The 19,058-nt window shown below is 42.3% G+C and overlaps 1 protein-coding gene across 1 annotated transcript in view; it reads left to right on the top strand.

The window, feature by feature from the left end:
- Nucleotides 1–19,058, top strand: part of LOC119721074 (protein sidekick-1-like) — a 168,815-nt gene that overhangs the window by 95,282 nt on the left and 54,475 nt on the right. Inside the window, exons 18-21 of the mRNA XM_038190960.1 lie at nt 322–495; nt 1,430–1,500; nt 8,303–8,531; nt 12,263–12,333. Coding sequence (XP_038046888.1) covers nt 322–495; nt 1,430–1,500; nt 8,303–8,531; nt 12,263–12,333 — 545 coding nt within the window. The remainder of the gene's footprint in view (nt 1–321; nt 496–1,429; nt 1,501–8,302; nt 8,532–12,262; nt 12,334–19,058) is intronic.

Genomic DNA, 19,058 nt, shown 5'->3' with positions numbered 1-19,058 from the left:
AAATCATGTAAAACAATTGGGTAGAATTTTCTTTTGGTCAAGATGGGCCTTTTAGGTTAGAAATTGATTCCGTGTTTTTTTTTCATAATATGAGCTTGTACATAATAATAATAATAATAATAATTTGGGAGGCTAATCATCCTTTAATACTGGCAGCTGGGATGCTGAATTGTAAAGGATGCAGCTACAACGTGGTCGAGCCGCTGGCAAGTAAAGGTGCCTCTGGCAGCCAGCCACATCGACCCATATATGACCACGGAGCACAGCCAGAGATCGAAAGTACATCGTGCAATACTTTAATGTTCTTATACTTATTTATAGTTTATTCCATGGTACAACAACCCGGTAATGACCAGTACACCATTGAAGTCACCGTGGCAAATCTCAAGCCCATGACATCCTTCCAGTTCCGTGTGACGGCGGCGACGCTGCATAATGGACAACAGCAGTTTGGCGACTACACGGAATATGTGGAGCAAACGACCTCCCCAAGTGGTAAAGAAGCTCAACTATGGAATTATAGACCAATCTGGGCACGCTATCAATCCTATCACGAAGGCCCCCTTCAATGGTGAAAGCATTGTTCTAGCTTTTGTTCAGATAATCCATCACGGGGCAGTTGCTTTGTACAATAGCGTGCACAATGGTTTCTCCATTGAAGGCGGCCTCGTGAGTGTACAGTGATCAAGAGGCCAGGGCCCAATTTCTTGGCTCTGCTTACCATAAGCGAAAAATCCCTGCTTACTGTAGCAGACCATTCCGTGCTTACGGTAAGCGTATTTCACGGATTAGCTTGGATTTTTGGTGTCTGCGCATGCGTACATCTTGTAACTAAGGATTCGGTGCTTACAGCATTAGCACAGAATTTTTCTGTCAGCGCGATTAGCACAAAATAGTGATCGTAAGCCATGAAATTGGGCCCAGATTTGTCCATATTGAATTATTATATTTTTTACTATCAGGGAATACTTCAAAAAATATTTGACCTGCTGTTTGCAGGTTGCTAAAGACTGGCCAGTTTGGGTTCTCTTTTACAGATTTTCACTAATTTCTGACCAAGTTTTTGAGAACCTAGCAGAACAAATGTCCATTGTTAAACTATGCAAATTAGCCTTCCAATCTTGCAGGCCCATTGGTAAATAAGGGAAGTATTTAATAGTTTGCAGATGGTCAATTTTGAAGCCTGCCCTAAGTACTGAAGCTACATTTATAACCCTTTCCTCACTGTACAGCCGAAAATAGTCCTACCTATTTTTCACTGTAGCATCGAAACCTCCTGAGCACTCTATGGATTTATGGATTCATCAGAGAATGAACACAATGTAATACAATGTAATATAATGTAGTACAGGTGCTAATGGGATTACTTAATATTACTCACTTTAGATGGAAAACTGCTCACTTACAGTTTTTTTTTTTATCTCTGCAGCCCCAAGTGTCGCACCCGTTAACGTCATGGTAACAGCATCCTCATCAACAACACTTTTTGTGTCTTGGTTGGTAAGTTCACACACAAACACTTGAAAATAAAACTCTTCTAAAAGATTTCCAGACTAATTTTTTAATGTCTTGATTACAGTTTTGTCTCATTTGTTGATGTCAAAGTTTTGACTTCTTTAGGCAAAACAGTCCATTAACAAGTAAAAAGTATTGATTTTTATTCTATGACTGCCTCTGTGTGCAGACCTAGCCCTCTCAAGTCCTCGCTAGTCCTCACAAGTCCTCACAAGTCCATCACAAGTCCATCACAAACCTCACTAGCAGTCCCAAATCCTTGTTAGCATATCACTAGTCAATCACAATTCCTCACAAGTCCATCACAAGTCCATCACAAGTCTGTCTTAGGTCCCCACAAGTCCATCACAAAGTCCCTCACAAGTCCTCACTAGCCTATCCCAAATCCTCTTAAGCGTACACAACCCCATCACAATTCCTCACAAGTCTTCACAAGTCCTCACAGGTCTATCACAACACCACACAAGTCCATCAGAAGTTTTCACAAGTCCTCATAAGGCCATCACAAGTCCTCACAAGTCCATCACAAGTCCATCACAAGTCCATCACAAGTCCTCTTAAGTCCATCACAAGTCCTCACAAGTCCATCACAGGTCCATCACAAGTCCATCACAAGTCCTCACAAGTCCATCACAAGTCCTCACAAGTCCATCACAGGTCCATCACAAGTCCATCACAAGTCCTCACACGTCCATCACAAGTCCCCACAAGTCCTCACAGGTCCATCACAAGTCCATCACAAGTCCATCACAGGTCCATCACAAGTCCATCACAAGTCCATCACAAGTCCTCACAAGTCCATCACAAGTCCTCACAAGCCCATCACAGGTCCATCACAAGTCCATCAAAAGTCCATCACAAGTCCTCACAAGTCCATCACAAGTCCTCACAAGCCCATCACAGGTCCATCACAAGTCCATAACAAGTCCTCACAAGTCCATCACAAGTCCATCACAAGTCTGTCTTAGGTCCCCACAAGTCCATCACAAAGTCCCTCACAAGTCCTCACTAGCCTATCTCACTAGCCTAAGCGTACACAACCCCATCACAATTCCTCACAAGTCTTCACAAGTCCTCACAGGTCTATCACAACACCACACAAGTCCATCAGAAGTTCTCACAAGTCCTCATAAGGCCATCACAAGTCCTCACAAGTCCATCACAAGTCCATCACAAGTCCTCTTAAGTCCATCAAAAGTCCATCAAAAGTCCTCTTAAGTCCATCACAAGTCCTCACAAGTCCATCACAGGTCCATCACAAGTCCATCACAAGTCCTCACAAGTCCATCACAAGTCCTCACAAGTCCATCACAGGTCCATCACAAGTCCATCACAAGTCCTCACACGTCCATCACAAGTCCCCACAAGTCCTCACAGGTCCATCACAAGTCCATCACAAGTCCATCACAAGTCCATCACAGGTCCATCACAAGTCCATCACAAGTCCATCACAAGTCCTCACAAGTCCATCACAAGTCCCCACAAGTCCTCACAGGTCCATCACAAGTCCTCACAGGTCTATCACAACACCCACAAGTCCATCACAAGTCCATCACAAGTCCTCTTAAGTCCATCACAAGTCCTCACAAGTCCATCACAGGTCCATCACAAGTCCATCACAAGTCCATCACAAGTCCTCACAAGTCCATCACAAGTCCCCACAAGTCCTCACAGGTCCATCACAAGTCCTCACAGGTCTATCACAACACCCACAAGTCCATCACAAGTCCATCACAACACCACACAAGTCCATCAGATGTCCTCACAAGTCCTCACAAGTCCATCACAAGTCCATCAGAAGTCCGTCACAAGGCATCCAATCCCAGCTCACAAGCTGTTCAGATGTCCTTCTTAATCTCCTGTTAAATGTGCGTAGACTTGTGAATTGTCTATGACTTGTGAGCAGACGTTTGATTGACTCGACTACAACACTGCTTACAGGGAAAGTTGTCACTGTGCCTCACAACCAATCAATTCAATTTCAGAAAGCTTGAGGCAGTTACCAGTCAATCGACATATATACATGAACATGTTCGTGGTTTACGTCGCCAGTCTATTGCCCCGATTATTTGTCTGGTTTCCAACTTCCTATTGTCTGAGTCTGGTCTCGGTCTCATAACAGTCTAGATTGTAAGCAGCGGGACTTTGGAGAGTTTATTGATTTGTTCCTTCATGTGTCAAGCATTAAGAGGAGGAAGGGTAATTATGAAGTTGGTCATTTGTTCAAGGCGGTAGAACAAGTGTTCTATGTTCTAGATCACAGCCTAGGGCAAGTTCAGGCACAAATGATAGTTAACCATAGTTTGAGTAACTTTGCTCCAACGAAGGTTAGTTGAATTTACTCTAGTCGACTATATGGAATCAGACCACAGGGGACGGTTGCATCACTGGTTACCATTAGCCGCACGCATCATAATGCACAACAGGGAGGCGTGACCCAGAAGTTTGTGATGACCAGCATTTCATTAAATTCACTGTTAGGTTTTGCCCTTCACCGACGTATAAACACTGTATACACAGTGTGTTATCCCAGAGTGAAAGTGAGAAAAATCACTCCGGTGGGACTCGAACCCACTACCTCCTGTGTCGGTGAAGGGCAACACCTAATATTGAATTTACATCACCCAGACAGAAATTCCATCTTATGAATATTTTGTTACATGTTGCTATTAGCGGGCAGTCACGAATCTACCACTAGGCGACTAATGGTCCTTACCCACTTTTAATAATAATGCAGAGCATTTATAAGGTTCGCAGTATCTGAAAATAATAGTCATTCAAAGGCGCCGGTCAATGGGGAGTCAATTATGTGTGATAGTGAAAGTCACTATGTGTGGGAGGAAAGTTGATTGAAGAGGTGGGTTTTGAGATTGCGTATCAAGAGAGACAGGTCTTGAATTTTGTTAATTACGAATCCCTGGTTATCTAAATCACTTGTAATAGTCTTCATGTTTACCAAGTATCATAGCTAGCCAGAAAATATTCTCCTTTTAAGTATTTTCAGATTAATGTGTTGAATGATTTAATTTGCCCTGATTTATTTAATTTGTTTTTAATGGGGAAGTGGATTAGGTAGAAAGAACATGTCAGAGTTACACGTGACTGACCTCAAATATTTATCCTGTTGGATTAATCTCATTGCAAAATGACAAACAACGTTTGCTCCAGATGATTTAATGCGCCTTTATCTTGACAACCCAAGGGCAAGATGTCACATGCCATAAACTCAAGTCAATCTCAAAAAGCCGGGACTTCCGTTCATCACAACGTGATTGTAATTCGTCAAGAAGCTCACCCAATTATTATCTATATCTTAATGAATAAACTGGAGAAGGAAGTCACCAGGAAGGAGTTTCATTCAAGGTGGGGCAGATTTAAAAGAGACTTAAAGGCACAAAGGATCAGTTGCATTTATCCCAAAAGTAACCTACCAAATTATAATCAAAACGCTTACTTGGATTAAAGATCATACTGGTACTAAACACCCCGTGAAATGATTCCATCTGGCTTGCTGTCATTTAGAAGAAATCAAGAAATGTAGGTGATTTCCAATGATCAGCCCATTGAATGCTCTTTGGAAATAAGAGTTTTGGAAACAAAATCGTGTTTTGTGATCGAAAGGTTGTGCATGGTTTTTCACTGTTTTCTCGGAAAGTGTAATATCCACTGAGCTGAAACTTCAACAGGTTAAGTTTGGAACATTCCTATTTGCACTTTGAGAAGTGTTGTTATTGGAAACGAACAAAATGCATGCAAAGCAAATGATCCTATATGCTTTTCAGGCAAAGTTCATGGAGGGGACTCCTTTCTGTAAAGGTTGGGAAAGATAACAATTTCATATTTTCTTTTCAGTGTGAGACATAGATTTCTATAGTTTTTCAAACCTGTAGGTTGGTTAAAATCAAGCAGTGTCCACATTAGATTCCTTATTTGTTGTATAAGATTTGAAGGTGTGCATGGTGAATATAGCAATAAGATATAAAGGTTGACGGTAGCTCCATGTGACAAATGTCTGCCCGTTGACAGTCTCCTGACGACAGGCAGAGTATACAGTCCGATACGTTGAGATTCCCTCGGTTCTTTACAGAACCTCACAAACTCACAAAAGTTATTTGTTGTAACGTGCATCACGGAAAATACAAATTATGGATTTCATGGAAGTCTTCAGTTCTCACACTAGACAACAGACTTGACTTCATAACACACGTGTGTATGAGGACAGGCAATGACCTCATGCTTCTGACATCTTATTGGTTGCTGTGCGTCTTGACTGTACCGCCTCCCTTGTAATTTGATTGGCCTACTTCTCCTGTGCACTCATCATGCTAAATGCAGCACGCTATTGGTACGCATATAGATATTTAAATTAGGTTAATCCCTACGTCATAGGTCAACCTGACAATCTGCACACTGGCCGGTAGCGTTTTTTTTTTTCTGCAGCATACATCGTCTTTTAACCAATCACATCACGCACCCTAATGTGAATATTTATCAGGCTGTGTGGATGGAAGACACTTAGGTTCTCGAAGTGTTTTCCCTTCAATTAAACTTATCCCAAACAACAAAAAGTATTTGATGAAAACGGGCACGGGCTCAAACCACAGATCTTGCGATTTATAGTCCACTATCCACTAGGCCACTGTGACAGCTCGACGAAAGCCGTTCTTTGAAATGCTTTAATGTACATGCATGACTGAGTGATAGCAGTAGTGTGACTTCATTGTTATTTTCTTATGAATAAACATCGAACTAGCTGAATAATCATGATCCATTGACGATGTGTGCTGCAAATAAAAAACACCGCTGGCCGGTATCCTACTTTAAAGGGAATATACAACATTTGCAAACATCGAAAAATAAAACTATCAAGTTTTTACGAAATGCCTTACTTGGATGTTGGTAAATGACAGTCAAAAGCATCCTGTAAAATTATGGCTCCTGGTGTGAAGTCATTTTCAAGAAATTGGTATTTTTGTATACATTTCCAACAGTGGTCGGCCGATCACCGTTGGAAAAACCTAACTATTTTTCAACTTCTGCTTCAAATTTACCATTTTTTCAGTCCAAATTTTGTTTGCTAGTGGTAACATGTTCATGAACGGGTGCAGGCCAGCTACACTGGTTCCCTTACCTTACAATTTTCCGGCATCTATAAATTGATCCATTTTATCCTTAGTGGAGTCAGGGAACCAGACTACTTGAACATTTTTCATTTTTCTTGATTTTTCCAACACAAAACTTCAAACATGGCAGTGTTACAATATTTTTATCTATTATACTAACCCTTCAAGTAGTTCATTTCTGAAAATTACAGCAAAAGCCAATGATGTACATTCCCTTTAAACAGCCCACCATTTGAAGTCTGTGTTCAGACTATTCTCACATGTCCTTGACACTGGCTGGTCTTGACACACAGACTTGATTATCCAGCCAACACCTCCAAATCACCCCCAGGGGCTCGGGGCGTGAGGGAGGAAGGAATCACTTTAGACTCCTGACGAGCCGGTTGATATTCCCTACAGGGTCATCAGTGTGGGAGCTGCCTGATTTGAATTAACATCCGTTGTCTGTTGGAGTTCTCGGGAGGAATGGTTTTAATATCTTGTGTAGACAAAAGACAAATGATTCACAGATGAATTAAACACATTAAAGTGATTTATGCTTTTGTGAAGGGCTGTGGACAGCAGTGAGCATAGATGTGCAATGTGCATGTTAGTGAACTAGTAATTTTTTTCCTGATGCAGTATGCAGATGTGAACTTTTGATGTCGTAATTATATTTGCTAATATGGATTTTGATTTTGATTGTTTTGGGCTCCGTGCACCAACAAAAGAGGACGCATTTTTACCACTTTTAAGAGCCCTGTGGATGCGACGATGTGGGACACACAGCATGCGCATACTGTACTGTACCGGTTTGCGCGCGAAGTACGCACGACGTCCTGAATGTGCTAGACTTATTAGCCACAGCATATAAGCATGAGCGTCAAGCGTCGTTGGCGCCCAAATACGTTTAAATTTAACTTGCGATGGTCTTCCAGACTAATCCCCGCCCCCAATAACTTTGGATCATTTGGAATACGCAGTGGATGGACCGGGAACCAGTCTAGGTCTCCCCCAGCTTTCCTTTCCTGGCCGTTGAAGGGGTACTTGTGCACGGAGCCCATAGTTTATTATCACTAAATGAGTTAAAGATGCATTCCTTGTGATATTTTCGAGTTTCACCTCGAAAAATAGATGTTTTTTTCAATTGCTATTTTGCAAGAAATATAGAAATTATTCACTTTGGTGTGAGACAAAAAAAATCCACTGACATTTAGTTACTGAATTATTTCTCACAAAACTAGAATGACTAGCTGCCAGACAATAATTGGGCTCTTGCAGGGCGGGTTCTTTTGTGTGCAAAATGTAAAATCCTTTTTCAGAGGGTTGCAGATGTCCAAAATCAGAATAAAGTAGATTTTTTGTTAAAACAAAGCATACAAATTGAAAATTTGTTAGAAGAAAAATAAAAAATCACTTGTTTTTTTATTAAGAGCACGGGGTATGGCTCTTTTAAGTACATTTATGTAAAAGTATAGTTATGAGGCAAAATTGTTCTCGTACAATTGTTTTTTTTTGTAATTAGACATTCAAAATTGCACAGTTTGCAAAGACTCTCATTTGTGTACATGTACAAGCAAAAGTTGCGTAAAGTGATTTTTTGAATTTGTAATCTCTGATAATTGTGAGAATTTGTTGCATTTTTAATCTTGTAAACTCTATTATTTTCACAAATCTCCCACCAGGCCATACCCCCTGAGCATCAGAATGGGCCGATCCTAGGCTACACAGTGTCATACAAGGAAACGGGCGGTTCCACTACGCCACGGGAGAGAACGGTCAACGAATCTGTGTTTTCCGTGAGTCTGACAAGGCTGGTCAAGTGGCAGGAGTACGACGTGCAGGTGTGGGGGTTCAACGACGAAGGGAATAGCACCAAGAGTGACGTCATTGTCACCAGGACAAAAGCTGATGGTAAGTTGAAACAACTGGTTATAATGCGCAGTGATTGACAGTCTTGTGTCCAATGGTCACTGTTCATAACATCACTCTCAGTAGTGAGACCAGGGGCGTCACCAGACCAAATTGAAATTGGGGGGGGGGGGGGGTGCCGAAGGACCATGAGTGCTGGAAGCTATTAACAAGGGATGTTTTTTTCAGTCAAAAAGTTTTTTGGGTGGGAACTGGTCACAATCTGACTGTTGGGGACGCTGTTCAAAGCGGATGATCTCGAACACTATAAGACAATAGGTGGCGCTCTTTGCTGCGACATACCTGCCGACGGACACACAAAGAATTTTGCTGACGGAACGATGGAATTCACTGACAAAAATGATTAAGGGAAGGTGTGACACCCCAGGCCCTGCTCCAGCGATGCCCAAGAGCCAGACTGCCCAAAGTGGTGAGGGTGCGTGAGGACCATTTTTGAGGACCATTTTTTGGCCCACTGATGCTCGGGTGCTTTCCTCTTATAATCAAACACGCTGCAGCATTAGATGTTGATCCAGAGGGGGGAGGGGGGGGGTTTGGGGGTCGAAACCTCCCCCCCTCCCTGCTCTGTCACCAATAGTAATAATAAAAAAGATGACATTCTGCGAGGGGTTATTATCTGTATATGACCCCCCATGACCCCCCCCCCCCCCCCGCAAAATTCCTGGATCCACCCCTGAGCATTGTGCACATTCAGGCTGTGTTTTGCAGTTTAGCTTGTACAGTTTACGACCTCCCATGTGGGGTCAACTAAATTTAAATACCTATATGTACACCAAAGGGACGGTGTTTAATGTCTTTGTGAACTTCAGAACTAGTGCAATGAGACCAATGAGACCACAGGAAGTGTACAATCATCTTAAACAGTACAACCCACACAACCTTGTGTGCATTGAGGTCATATGCCTGTTCTTATAAATGAGGTTTTCTGATCTAAACTCCGACAACTCTAAGTAGTCTTATCCAACTCCGATCGCTTCTCGGCCTTTTGGCTAAGATCATTGCACCTCGGTCTTAGTCCTGGTCAGGAATATCAGGAGGTGGTCCAGACTCGGCATTGCACTTTGCCTTGAGACTGTAAGGCTTCTCCCCCGAAGTGGTCCCCGGCTTGCGTGGTGACGGTTTTCCGTGTGCTGCCTCGCATGGGTGATTTTGTTTAGGCATGAAGTTGCCTTTGTTTAGGCGTGAAGTCGCCTTTTGTGTTATATGTGTAGGCGTGAAGTCGCCTTTGTATGTTGTTTTGTCCCGGGCAGGAGGGTTCGCAACCCTACTAGCTTGGTCCGACGTGGTCGGCCTGCCTGGTCCCCCACTTGTGGTCTTGTGGGGGGGCCATAAAAAATAAGTCTTATCCAACTCCAGAAATAAAAAGAAATTTACTTCAACCAGGGCCATTCGAAAGCACTGCATCTGTGCTTGTTGCTGATCCCAATATTTTTGGGTGCTTGGGCAGGGGGAGGGGGGGGGGGGGGGTCGCTGAAGGTAATTGTTATAATGGAAAACAGTTTAATGACTGAGTCATCAGATTCCCAAGAGTTAAGAAGTGGGAATGGATACTCCTCCCTAGAGACTTTTCCTTCCTGTAGCAGAGAGAGGACAGAATGAAGGTTGCTATCACTGACATGGCTGCCATGATACGTGACAGTTGATTGGAGGCGCATTGCAAGCATAAGGCTGCTTCCACGCTGTAATTTGAGACTTGTAAGTTTGCTTGTTCATGTGCAGCCTCATGGGGTTTGGCTAACTTCGATGTTCCGAGGAAACTCGGTCTATTATCTCACCTGATATCATTTGCAGCACATTTCCTCATGATCTCCAACTAACCGCTCGTTCAATCTATAAACAGTGACACCAGAGCGAAACTACATGCACAAAGAACTTAAGGCATTTAGGGGTAATAAGCTGAAGCCAATGTTGGTAATGATCTGCCTTTAAAAAGTAAACTTGTCCGAGTTTAGATTCAGTTTATAGCATGCCTTTCTTTATTTTTTACATCCTTGGATGCACACCTGTCCCGCATGTTTGGCCTTAAACTCTCCAAATCCTCCTGGCTGAAGGTAATAGGATCATTTGCATTTATCCCAAAAGTAACCTGGCAAATTATTATCAAAAAACTTACTTGGATTATAAGAAAGATTGTACTGGTACTAAACACCCCGTGATATTGTTACGTTTGTTTTGCTGTCATTTAGAAGAAATCCAGAAATGTAAGTGATTTCCAACAATCAGTCAATTGACTGATTTTTGGAAATAGAGAGCCCTTTTGACGAAATGCGTTTCCTGATTGAAAGGTTGTATTTTCTCTGATTTCTCGAAAAGTGTAATATCCACTGAAATGAAACTTCAGCAGTTTAGGAGTTGAACAGTCTTCTTTGGATTATGAGAGGTGTTATTATTGGAAACTAACAAAATACATGAAAAGTCAATTATCCTTTGTACCTTTAGCTCCAAAAAAAGTTTGGTTTGAAGACTGTCCTAAGTTCCTAACCCTTTTGTATAGGACTTAACAGAAAATGAACTTGCAAACTGACATTGAGAATGAACAAGGTCATCAGTATCTGTGGGTCATGGTCTGGATGGCTCTTGCCACGGCTTCCCAAGCAATGACTTAGGATAGGATGACAGGTCATTGCTGGTCAACATGTGGATTCACTTGCCAGTTCCTACCTTTCCCGTCAACTGGATTCTCTCCAGATCATGTTTTTGCTGGGTTTTTCCTTCTGTTTCGTACAAAAATGATTAACTTTGATTAAAAGAATTGAATATCTGACCTGACGCCCAAAAAAATGAGCTGCAAGTCGGAAATTTCCACTTTGCAGTAAAAGTGGGGCAAAGCCAAAATGTGAAGGGGTGGTCAATTTTTTTTTTTTTTTTTTTCAGATGAACCTTAATCTGTTAGTCCTGTTCGACCTTTCCCCATTTTTTTTTTGTTCTGTCAAACAGCTTTAAAACCTATTGTCATCCTGTTGTAATTAGTTTAGCGTTTATTCACTGTAATACAGCCTGTCTAAAAAAAAATTGTACAATCAGAAAAAAAATTGGTTAAATATTTCAAAATAAGTCATTCTAACTTGGCATAATATTAAAGAACAAAGACTGGGCTTTCCAATAGTGTTTGTTTGATCTTATTTGCTTTTGTCAATTCAGAGATATAATCAATTTAGTGCGATACACCAAAATTTTGTGCCACTTTTATGCATGGGCAGAGTTGTTTCGAGTACTGTGCCATGCTGTCTTGAAGCTCACAAAAGATTGCAACTTGGCAAAAGAAACAAACTCGATTTTTGTGTTCCGCAGTAAACTGGAGTTATCTCTGGATTGACAAAAGCAAATGAGATGAAACAAAAAGTATTGAAAAGCCTGGGCTTTTTTCTTTAATGTGATGCTCAAAACGACTTACTTATGTTGAGATTTAATATTGAAAAAAAATTTTGGAGACATTTTTTTGGAGACAGGCTGTATAACACCAAATACCATTTTCTTAAAAAAGTAGTTTTACAACCTCAATATAGTTGGCGGTCTACATTTCTGTTACTGAACTCGGTACCTGCAAATGTAATATACCATTAGAAAGCGCTTGTTCTGCAGAATCAAGAAATAAATACATCCCAATCCTTGACAAATCTGACCATGTGCTCATTTTGTGGTGTTGAGTCACACAAGAAAAAAGGAATATCCCATATTTGCCCAAATTTAACCTTCTTGTTTCCTCCCGACAGCTCCGACGCTGAGTCCACAGAACGTTGATCTGATAGCGACCAATCAGACAGCTATCCTGCTAACTTGGGAGGTGAGTGTTTGATGTTTACACAGGCAACGCTGCGCGCTTAGCAATATCCTCTGCCAGTAAGCCCCAGGGACCAGTGACATAAGCCTTTAATTTTTCTAAAATGTAACCAAGGTGATGGTAAAAACCGAAGGAGTAAAATCTTACCAGTGTCCGCACTTGGACTTTTGACTCGGAATTATTTTATCGCGACTGTGACTAAAGGAACTGATCTTGGCATACACACGTGTCCATGCTTACAGTCTCCATGAAATAGATTGTTAGCAGAAATTTGTGTGCTAAGCAGTGCTATGAAATTGGGCCCAGGTTGCTCTTGTACGGCTTTACGATTGAGGATAGACACACAAAGGGAGAACAAAAGATCCTTTCAGTCCTCGAGCGTTGGGTCTTTTGTTGAAAAATGGTCCTCGATCGCATGTCTATGTGCTTAGTCTATATTACAGGGACAAAGGGAAACACAAAGCATTGTCCTCGAGAGCATAGAAATTCACGACTGTGTGTTCCATGATGTATGATATGTTGGCAAGCTGTCATTGTATAGATTCCATGCCCAAGTAGGCCTACTCCCTCAACGATTACAAAGGGAGAGTTGGGGGGCACCCCTGGGAGGGACATTTGAACGCATGTTGCCGACGGCGCCTGACACTTACGTGAGGACACTTCATGGCTTTGTGCAAATACACAATAAAATAAGTCGAGCGTAGTTCATGAGCGCAAACCAGTACGCGCAAGTGATGTGCCCTTGCCACTGGAGCTCTCGAACGTGGTCATAAAAGTGCCAACAACAGTTCATTACAACAAAAGTTTATTACACCAAATTATTAAAGGGTTCTATGTAGAAAAGCTGGCCTAGTTTTTGCCAATCAGACACTATGGACTGCTGTGAAAAACAATCTGCCCTTGGTTTTTCGGTGCACACACAAAGTGCACTCCCTTATCCTAATTGCCATCTAGGCTACACCTCTAATCGTATGTTCCGAGCTTGTATCCCCCTCCCTCTTGCTTTGTTTGTGGACAATTAGACACTATGGACCGTTGTGAAAACAATCCGCCCTTGGTTTTTCGGTGTACAAAGCAAGTGCACCCTTTATCCTAATTGCCATCTAGGCTACGTCTCCTCTTATCGTATGTTCTGAGCTTGTATCCCCGCTCCCACTTGCTTCATTTGTGGACAATCAGATACTATGGACCGTTGTGAAAACAATGTGCCCTTGGTTTCTCGGTGCACACAGCAAGTGCACTCCTGTATCCTAATTGCCATCTAGGCTACGTCTCCTCTTATCGTATGTTCCGAGCTTGTATCCCCCTCCCTCTTGCTTTGTTTGTGGACAATTAGACACTACGGACCGCTGTGAAAACAATCCGCCCTTGGTTTTTCGGTGCACATAGCAAGTGCACTCCCTTATCCTAATTGCCATCTAGGCTACGTCTCCTCTTATCGTATGTCCCGAGCATGTATCCCCCTCCCTCTTGCTTCGGAGGGATTAGTCATAGCTAAGGCAAAACTTCCTGCTATGTGCCGATTGATTGATAAGATCTGTGAGCTCGTGAATACAGTGGCATGATCAGCACCCACTCCCCTGTGGGGCTCTGAACGGCTCCAGTATGGCTTACAGTGACCCCTCCAGAGCCTGGAGCTCGCAGGCAGCTGTCATCCCCTTGGGTTAATGACTCGGAAGGGATGGGACTATCTGTACTGACGTATTTGGTGGCATAGTCTGTCTCAGATTCAGGAACTCTGATAAAAGAAATACTACCGTCGGAGCGATTACCGCCAAAGTTTGATAACAGACCATCACTCAAACAAACAACAATCATAGAGGAATTGTGTGATACTGTTTCTGGCAACATAGACTGATGTTATTGATAAATCTAAGTAATCCAACTCCAGAGGTCTAGTCGAACATCATCAAAAGACAAACAACAAGTCCATGACAAGTCAAATCCCACGTAAGGTCACAAATAACAGGGGATGAACAATGACAAAGGAATGCCGTTGACACAGTTCGTTCATTATGCACGTGAGGACCTGACAACTCAGTCATATCAGAGCTGCCAACTCTCCTGGGTTTTGCGGAAGACTCTCGGATATTGATCAATCTCCTGACATCTCAACACATCTAAATTCGCCCAGATTTATTTAATTCCAAGTGCACTTGAAACAGTTTTGTAGAATCAAAAAATGTCAAGTTTGCATTTCACTCAGCTCGTATTTTATAGCGACCTAATATTGTGCGAAATAACCTCGTACAGAAACACAGTTACCGGTACCTTGCAGCAGCAAAGCGAGCAACGAATGGTTCTGAGGTGGCAGTCAGCATTCACATTAGTCTGGCTCCACTTGTTTTATGTCATGTTACAGTATAGGTAATCAGTCCAGCTTCCAAGCGAACGGCGAAAGCACATTTTACGAACTAACGTTCTTAAAGACGATTGCTAACTTCCTATGTTGGCAGCTCTGTCATATACTTCTTCAAAGCAGTCAAATAAAGTTGAAGCTAGTAACTTAAACAGAATGCTTTCAAGATGATGGCATAAATAATTAGGTTTTTAAAGCATTTAACAATTAGATGTCTTTAAAGGGATAATTATAATATTGATTTTGAAAGTTTCTAAGAATGTCTTCTTTGTATGATATGCCATCTAGATGTTAAGCAGGATTGGAACTTTCTCTTTGAACTTGCTTTTCAGAAGGTCATAAATGAAAGGCACAGGGTGGACACATGTTCCCCAAAACTTAATCCCCCAGGTTAAATATACACACTACTGCATGGAATGATTCCCAGAGACCTTTAGGCCATCTGGCCTCGATCAGTTATAAATTTCCTGAACTGGAGATGGATATCGATCGTTTGCCGACTAACTGGTAGTCACGTGTGGCAAGTGATGATGCGTACCTATATTCCGTCTCTCTCGATTGCACGTTGTATCAGTCGGCTGTAATTACGCGCGAAAGCCGAAAAAACAACCTGAACCCTTTTAAATCAATTTTGACAATCTCCGACTCACCGTGACTCTGGTTTCGTCAGGAAGTGTGTGGGATCCTGCAGCCAAGGTATCAAACTACACAGAGTAGCTGGCGGTGAAACGGGAGAAGGTGTATCGAATTTCGTTCGGTTAATTGTATCCAACGGGCAGCTGAATTGCTTTCAAGTGTCGATCCTGTCCCAAGATGCCTGTAGTCCTTTAACATGCTAACTCCCGCCATTGCTAATTACGTGCTGATGGAAATGTGAAGAAAATGTGCGAACAGTCGCCGACAGTAAAGGGTGGAAGTCCTGTACAATTTTTTTTTGTACATGATGGAACATGATGCTTGTGTTCTTGAGCAAGAACCTTTACTACAATTGCCTCTCTCCACCCATGAGTAAGAACGGGTACCTGTGAGAGTAGAAACCATTTTTTTAATCCCAGGCCCTTCTCAACCCCTGTTCAGGGGAACATGGTGCTTGTGTTCTTGGGCAAGACACTGTATTACGATTGCCTCTCTCCACCCAGGAGTAAAAATGGGTACCTGTGAGGGTAGAAACCATTTTTTTTATCCCGGCTCCTCCTCTATCCCTGCTCAGGGGAAACATGGTGCTTGTGTTCTTTGGCAAGACGCTTGACTACGATTGCCTCTCTCCACCCAGGAGTAAGAGAGAGCACCTGTGAGGGTAGAAACCATTTTTTTTTAATCCCGGGCCCTCCTCAACCTCTGCTAAGGGGAACATGGTGCTTGTGTTCTTGGGAAAGACACTTTACTACGATTGCCTCTCTCCACCCAGGAGTAAGAATAGGTACTTGTGAGGGTAGAAACCATTTTTTTTTTATCCCGGGCCCTCCTCAACCTCTACTATTAGGGGAACATGGTGCTTGTGTTCTTGGGAAAGAGACTTTACTCCGATTGCCTCTCTGCTCCCAGGAGTAAAAATGGGTACCTGTGAGGGTAGAGACCATGTTTTTTTTTTTATCCCAGCTCCTCCTCCACCCCTGCTCAGGGGAAACATGGTGCTTGTGTTCTTTGGCAAGACACTTTACTCCAATTGCCTCTGTGTACCCAGGAGTGAGATTGGGTTCCTGTGAGGGTAGAGACCAAGATTTTGTCTATTCTGGCTCCTCCTCAACCCCTGCTCAGGGGAACATGGTGATTGTGTTCTTGGGCAAGACACTTTACTCTAATTGCCTCTCTAGCTCTCCACCCAGGTACCTGTGAGGGTAGAGACCAGATTGCACTGATCTCAAGCTGCTGCAGAGAACTGGTCTCATAGCCTGATGAACAGGGGCAATAATTGTGAAGCACTCTGAGACTGGTATGACTCTGTATAAGCACCGCATTATTATTAAGTCCGTTTGGTATTTTACCACTGACAAAATTGTTTTAAGAAATTCTTTATATGCCAGCATCTGGAAAAAATGTTACATAAACCAGAACGTTAGGGTTGGCTTTAAAAGCAATCGTTAGACATTTTACAACCCATAAGCATGACTAAAATCCGCTAACGTCTAAAAATAAGTGTAGAAGGCAGTATGTGCTGTCAATTTATGTGAAGTGGAAGCTTCTCGTAAAATCCCTCCTAAAATCCTAAATATAGAATGCACAGCTTGAAACGTTTCATCCCAGCTGTGATCACATGCAGGTGGCCATTACACAGGTCTTATGTACAGTCACATATTACGCATCAGGTGATATAATCAGTGATGAAACACTCTCGAAATGGTGACAGAAAAGCTAGAGACTTTTGCAACAATCTGAGAATATTTAGAATGATCTTTACTCCCAAGGCACAGGATCCAAGTTATTGCCTCCCCGCTAACAGCAACCTGCAGTTCTCTTGAATGTGAAAGGAGCTGACTTTCCCGAAAGGCAGATGGGATCATTTTCTTTTCATGCATTTTGTTGGTTTCCAATAATACCACCACTCAAATTTCAAAGAACATTGTTCTAAACCTAACCTGTTGAAGTTTTGGCTCAGTGGATATTACACTTTTTGAGAAAACAATGAAAAACCATGCACAAACGTTTAATCACAAAGCACGATTTTGTCAATAGCACTCTGTATTTCCAAAAATCACCTACATTTCTTGATAAAATGACAGCAAGCCAGACAGAATAATTTCACCGGGTGTCTAGTGCGAGTACCATCTTTAATGCATGTAAGCTTTTTGATAATAATTTGGTAGGTTACCGGTACTTTTGGGATATATGCCTTTAACCCATCTTCAGATGCGTGCATCATTCCAAAATTGATTCCTTCGATTTCCCCCATATTGGGGTTTCCTCCTGTTTCTAAAAAAAAATGTAAACGTGTCCACTTTGTCTGCTGTGATTCTTTTACCTTCCAACTGCAGCAGTGTAGATTCTTTGAAGAAGTTGTAGTTTCATCACCAAAAATTGATGATAGTTGTCACTTCAAGTAGGATAGGACACTAAACTCCCTGTGAAATGATTTCCTTCTGGCATGCTGTAAATTTGAAGAAAACAGTAACAGAAGGTCATTTCCAAAGATGTGTCAAGTGACACATTTTTGGAAATTTGCATTACTAGTAGTTGGTTTGTAATTTGGCAAATCTGTGAATGGGTGCGTGCAAGCATTGACACGACGCGCATGCATGCGCGGCTGCTATTATTCGTCGGTTCAGTGCGTGACATCGTGTAGCTGCAATCGGCTGAATGAAAATGTGCCCCGCATGCTGATTTCGGGCACAATTCAACATACGACTCGGCAACTTATAAATTGAAATTGAGATCCTAGAATATTGTTTTTCTCGAAATGTACAGCATTCACAGAGCTAACACTTCATCAGGTTAGTTGTTAAGCACCCATCTTAAGATTTCAGCACTTTTGTTGCTTCAAACCCCAAAAAATTGCACAAATTACAAATGACCCACCCTGCCTTTAAATGTACAAGAATACGGGTATGATTGAGTAGCATATATGCAAGTGGCATAATTTGTATGAGTGCAGGAAAAGTACTTGAGCACGAGTGCTGAAATGCTGGGCGGCACAGGGCTATTTACCAAAAATAATTGATTAGGAAAAAGATGGGAAGGGAAGGGGTTACAAATTAATGCAAACGGGACAAGTGATGCAAGATGCAGGGGGTAACTGGAAATCTTGAAGCCAAAAATGTTGAGAACCGTAAACTGGTGCAAAGTTCACGTGACGAGGGGGTGAATGCTCCGAGTCGTAGCATCTAGGAGACATAATGGCGGGAGGTGGGGGAGATGTCATCACACGATGGGGGAAACGGCGTGATCATTCACATTGATCATGGCCGATCGGAGGCTGGAAATTGCAGTTAATTGAGGATTGGCAGGGGGCTTCCTGCTGGGGTTGTTTGTAAGTGTTAGTTGCTGCGTAACTATTGCGTGTGAGGGATAGGAATGATGGAGCGAATGAGGGAAGTCGGAAGGGAAGATCAAAGTTTGTGTAGCTGAGGGTGTGGTTCTGTTTGACAGGCAGAGGATGATCCCATGGTGTAGTATTACGTCTTAGTGCTTTCTAAGATCCATGAAGGGAGGATGTTTTGAGTAATGATAACGATAATGTGAATTTAAGCTGCCATGATTAATAATACATCTTTCAAGCAGTGGCGTACCTAAGGGGGCACGGGGAGACACTGCCCCCACCCCCATGACCTTCCACCGCAACTCAGATTTTGGAAATGTTTGAGCTTTTATTTTTAAAAAGCACATTGATTGTCCCTTCCAGAAAATGAGGCCGCCCATGTTCTCCTTGTGAGTG

The sequence above is a fragment of the Patiria miniata genome, unplaced genomic scaffold (genome assembly GCF_015706575.1).
Source record: "Patiria miniata isolate m_02_andy unplaced genomic scaffold, ASM1570657v1 HiC_scaffold_9, whole genome shotgun sequence".
NCBI lineage: Eukaryota > Metazoa > Echinodermata > Asteroidea > Valvatida > Asterinidae > Patiria > Patiria miniata.
This window is presented reverse-complemented; position numbering and strand designations above follow the sequence as displayed.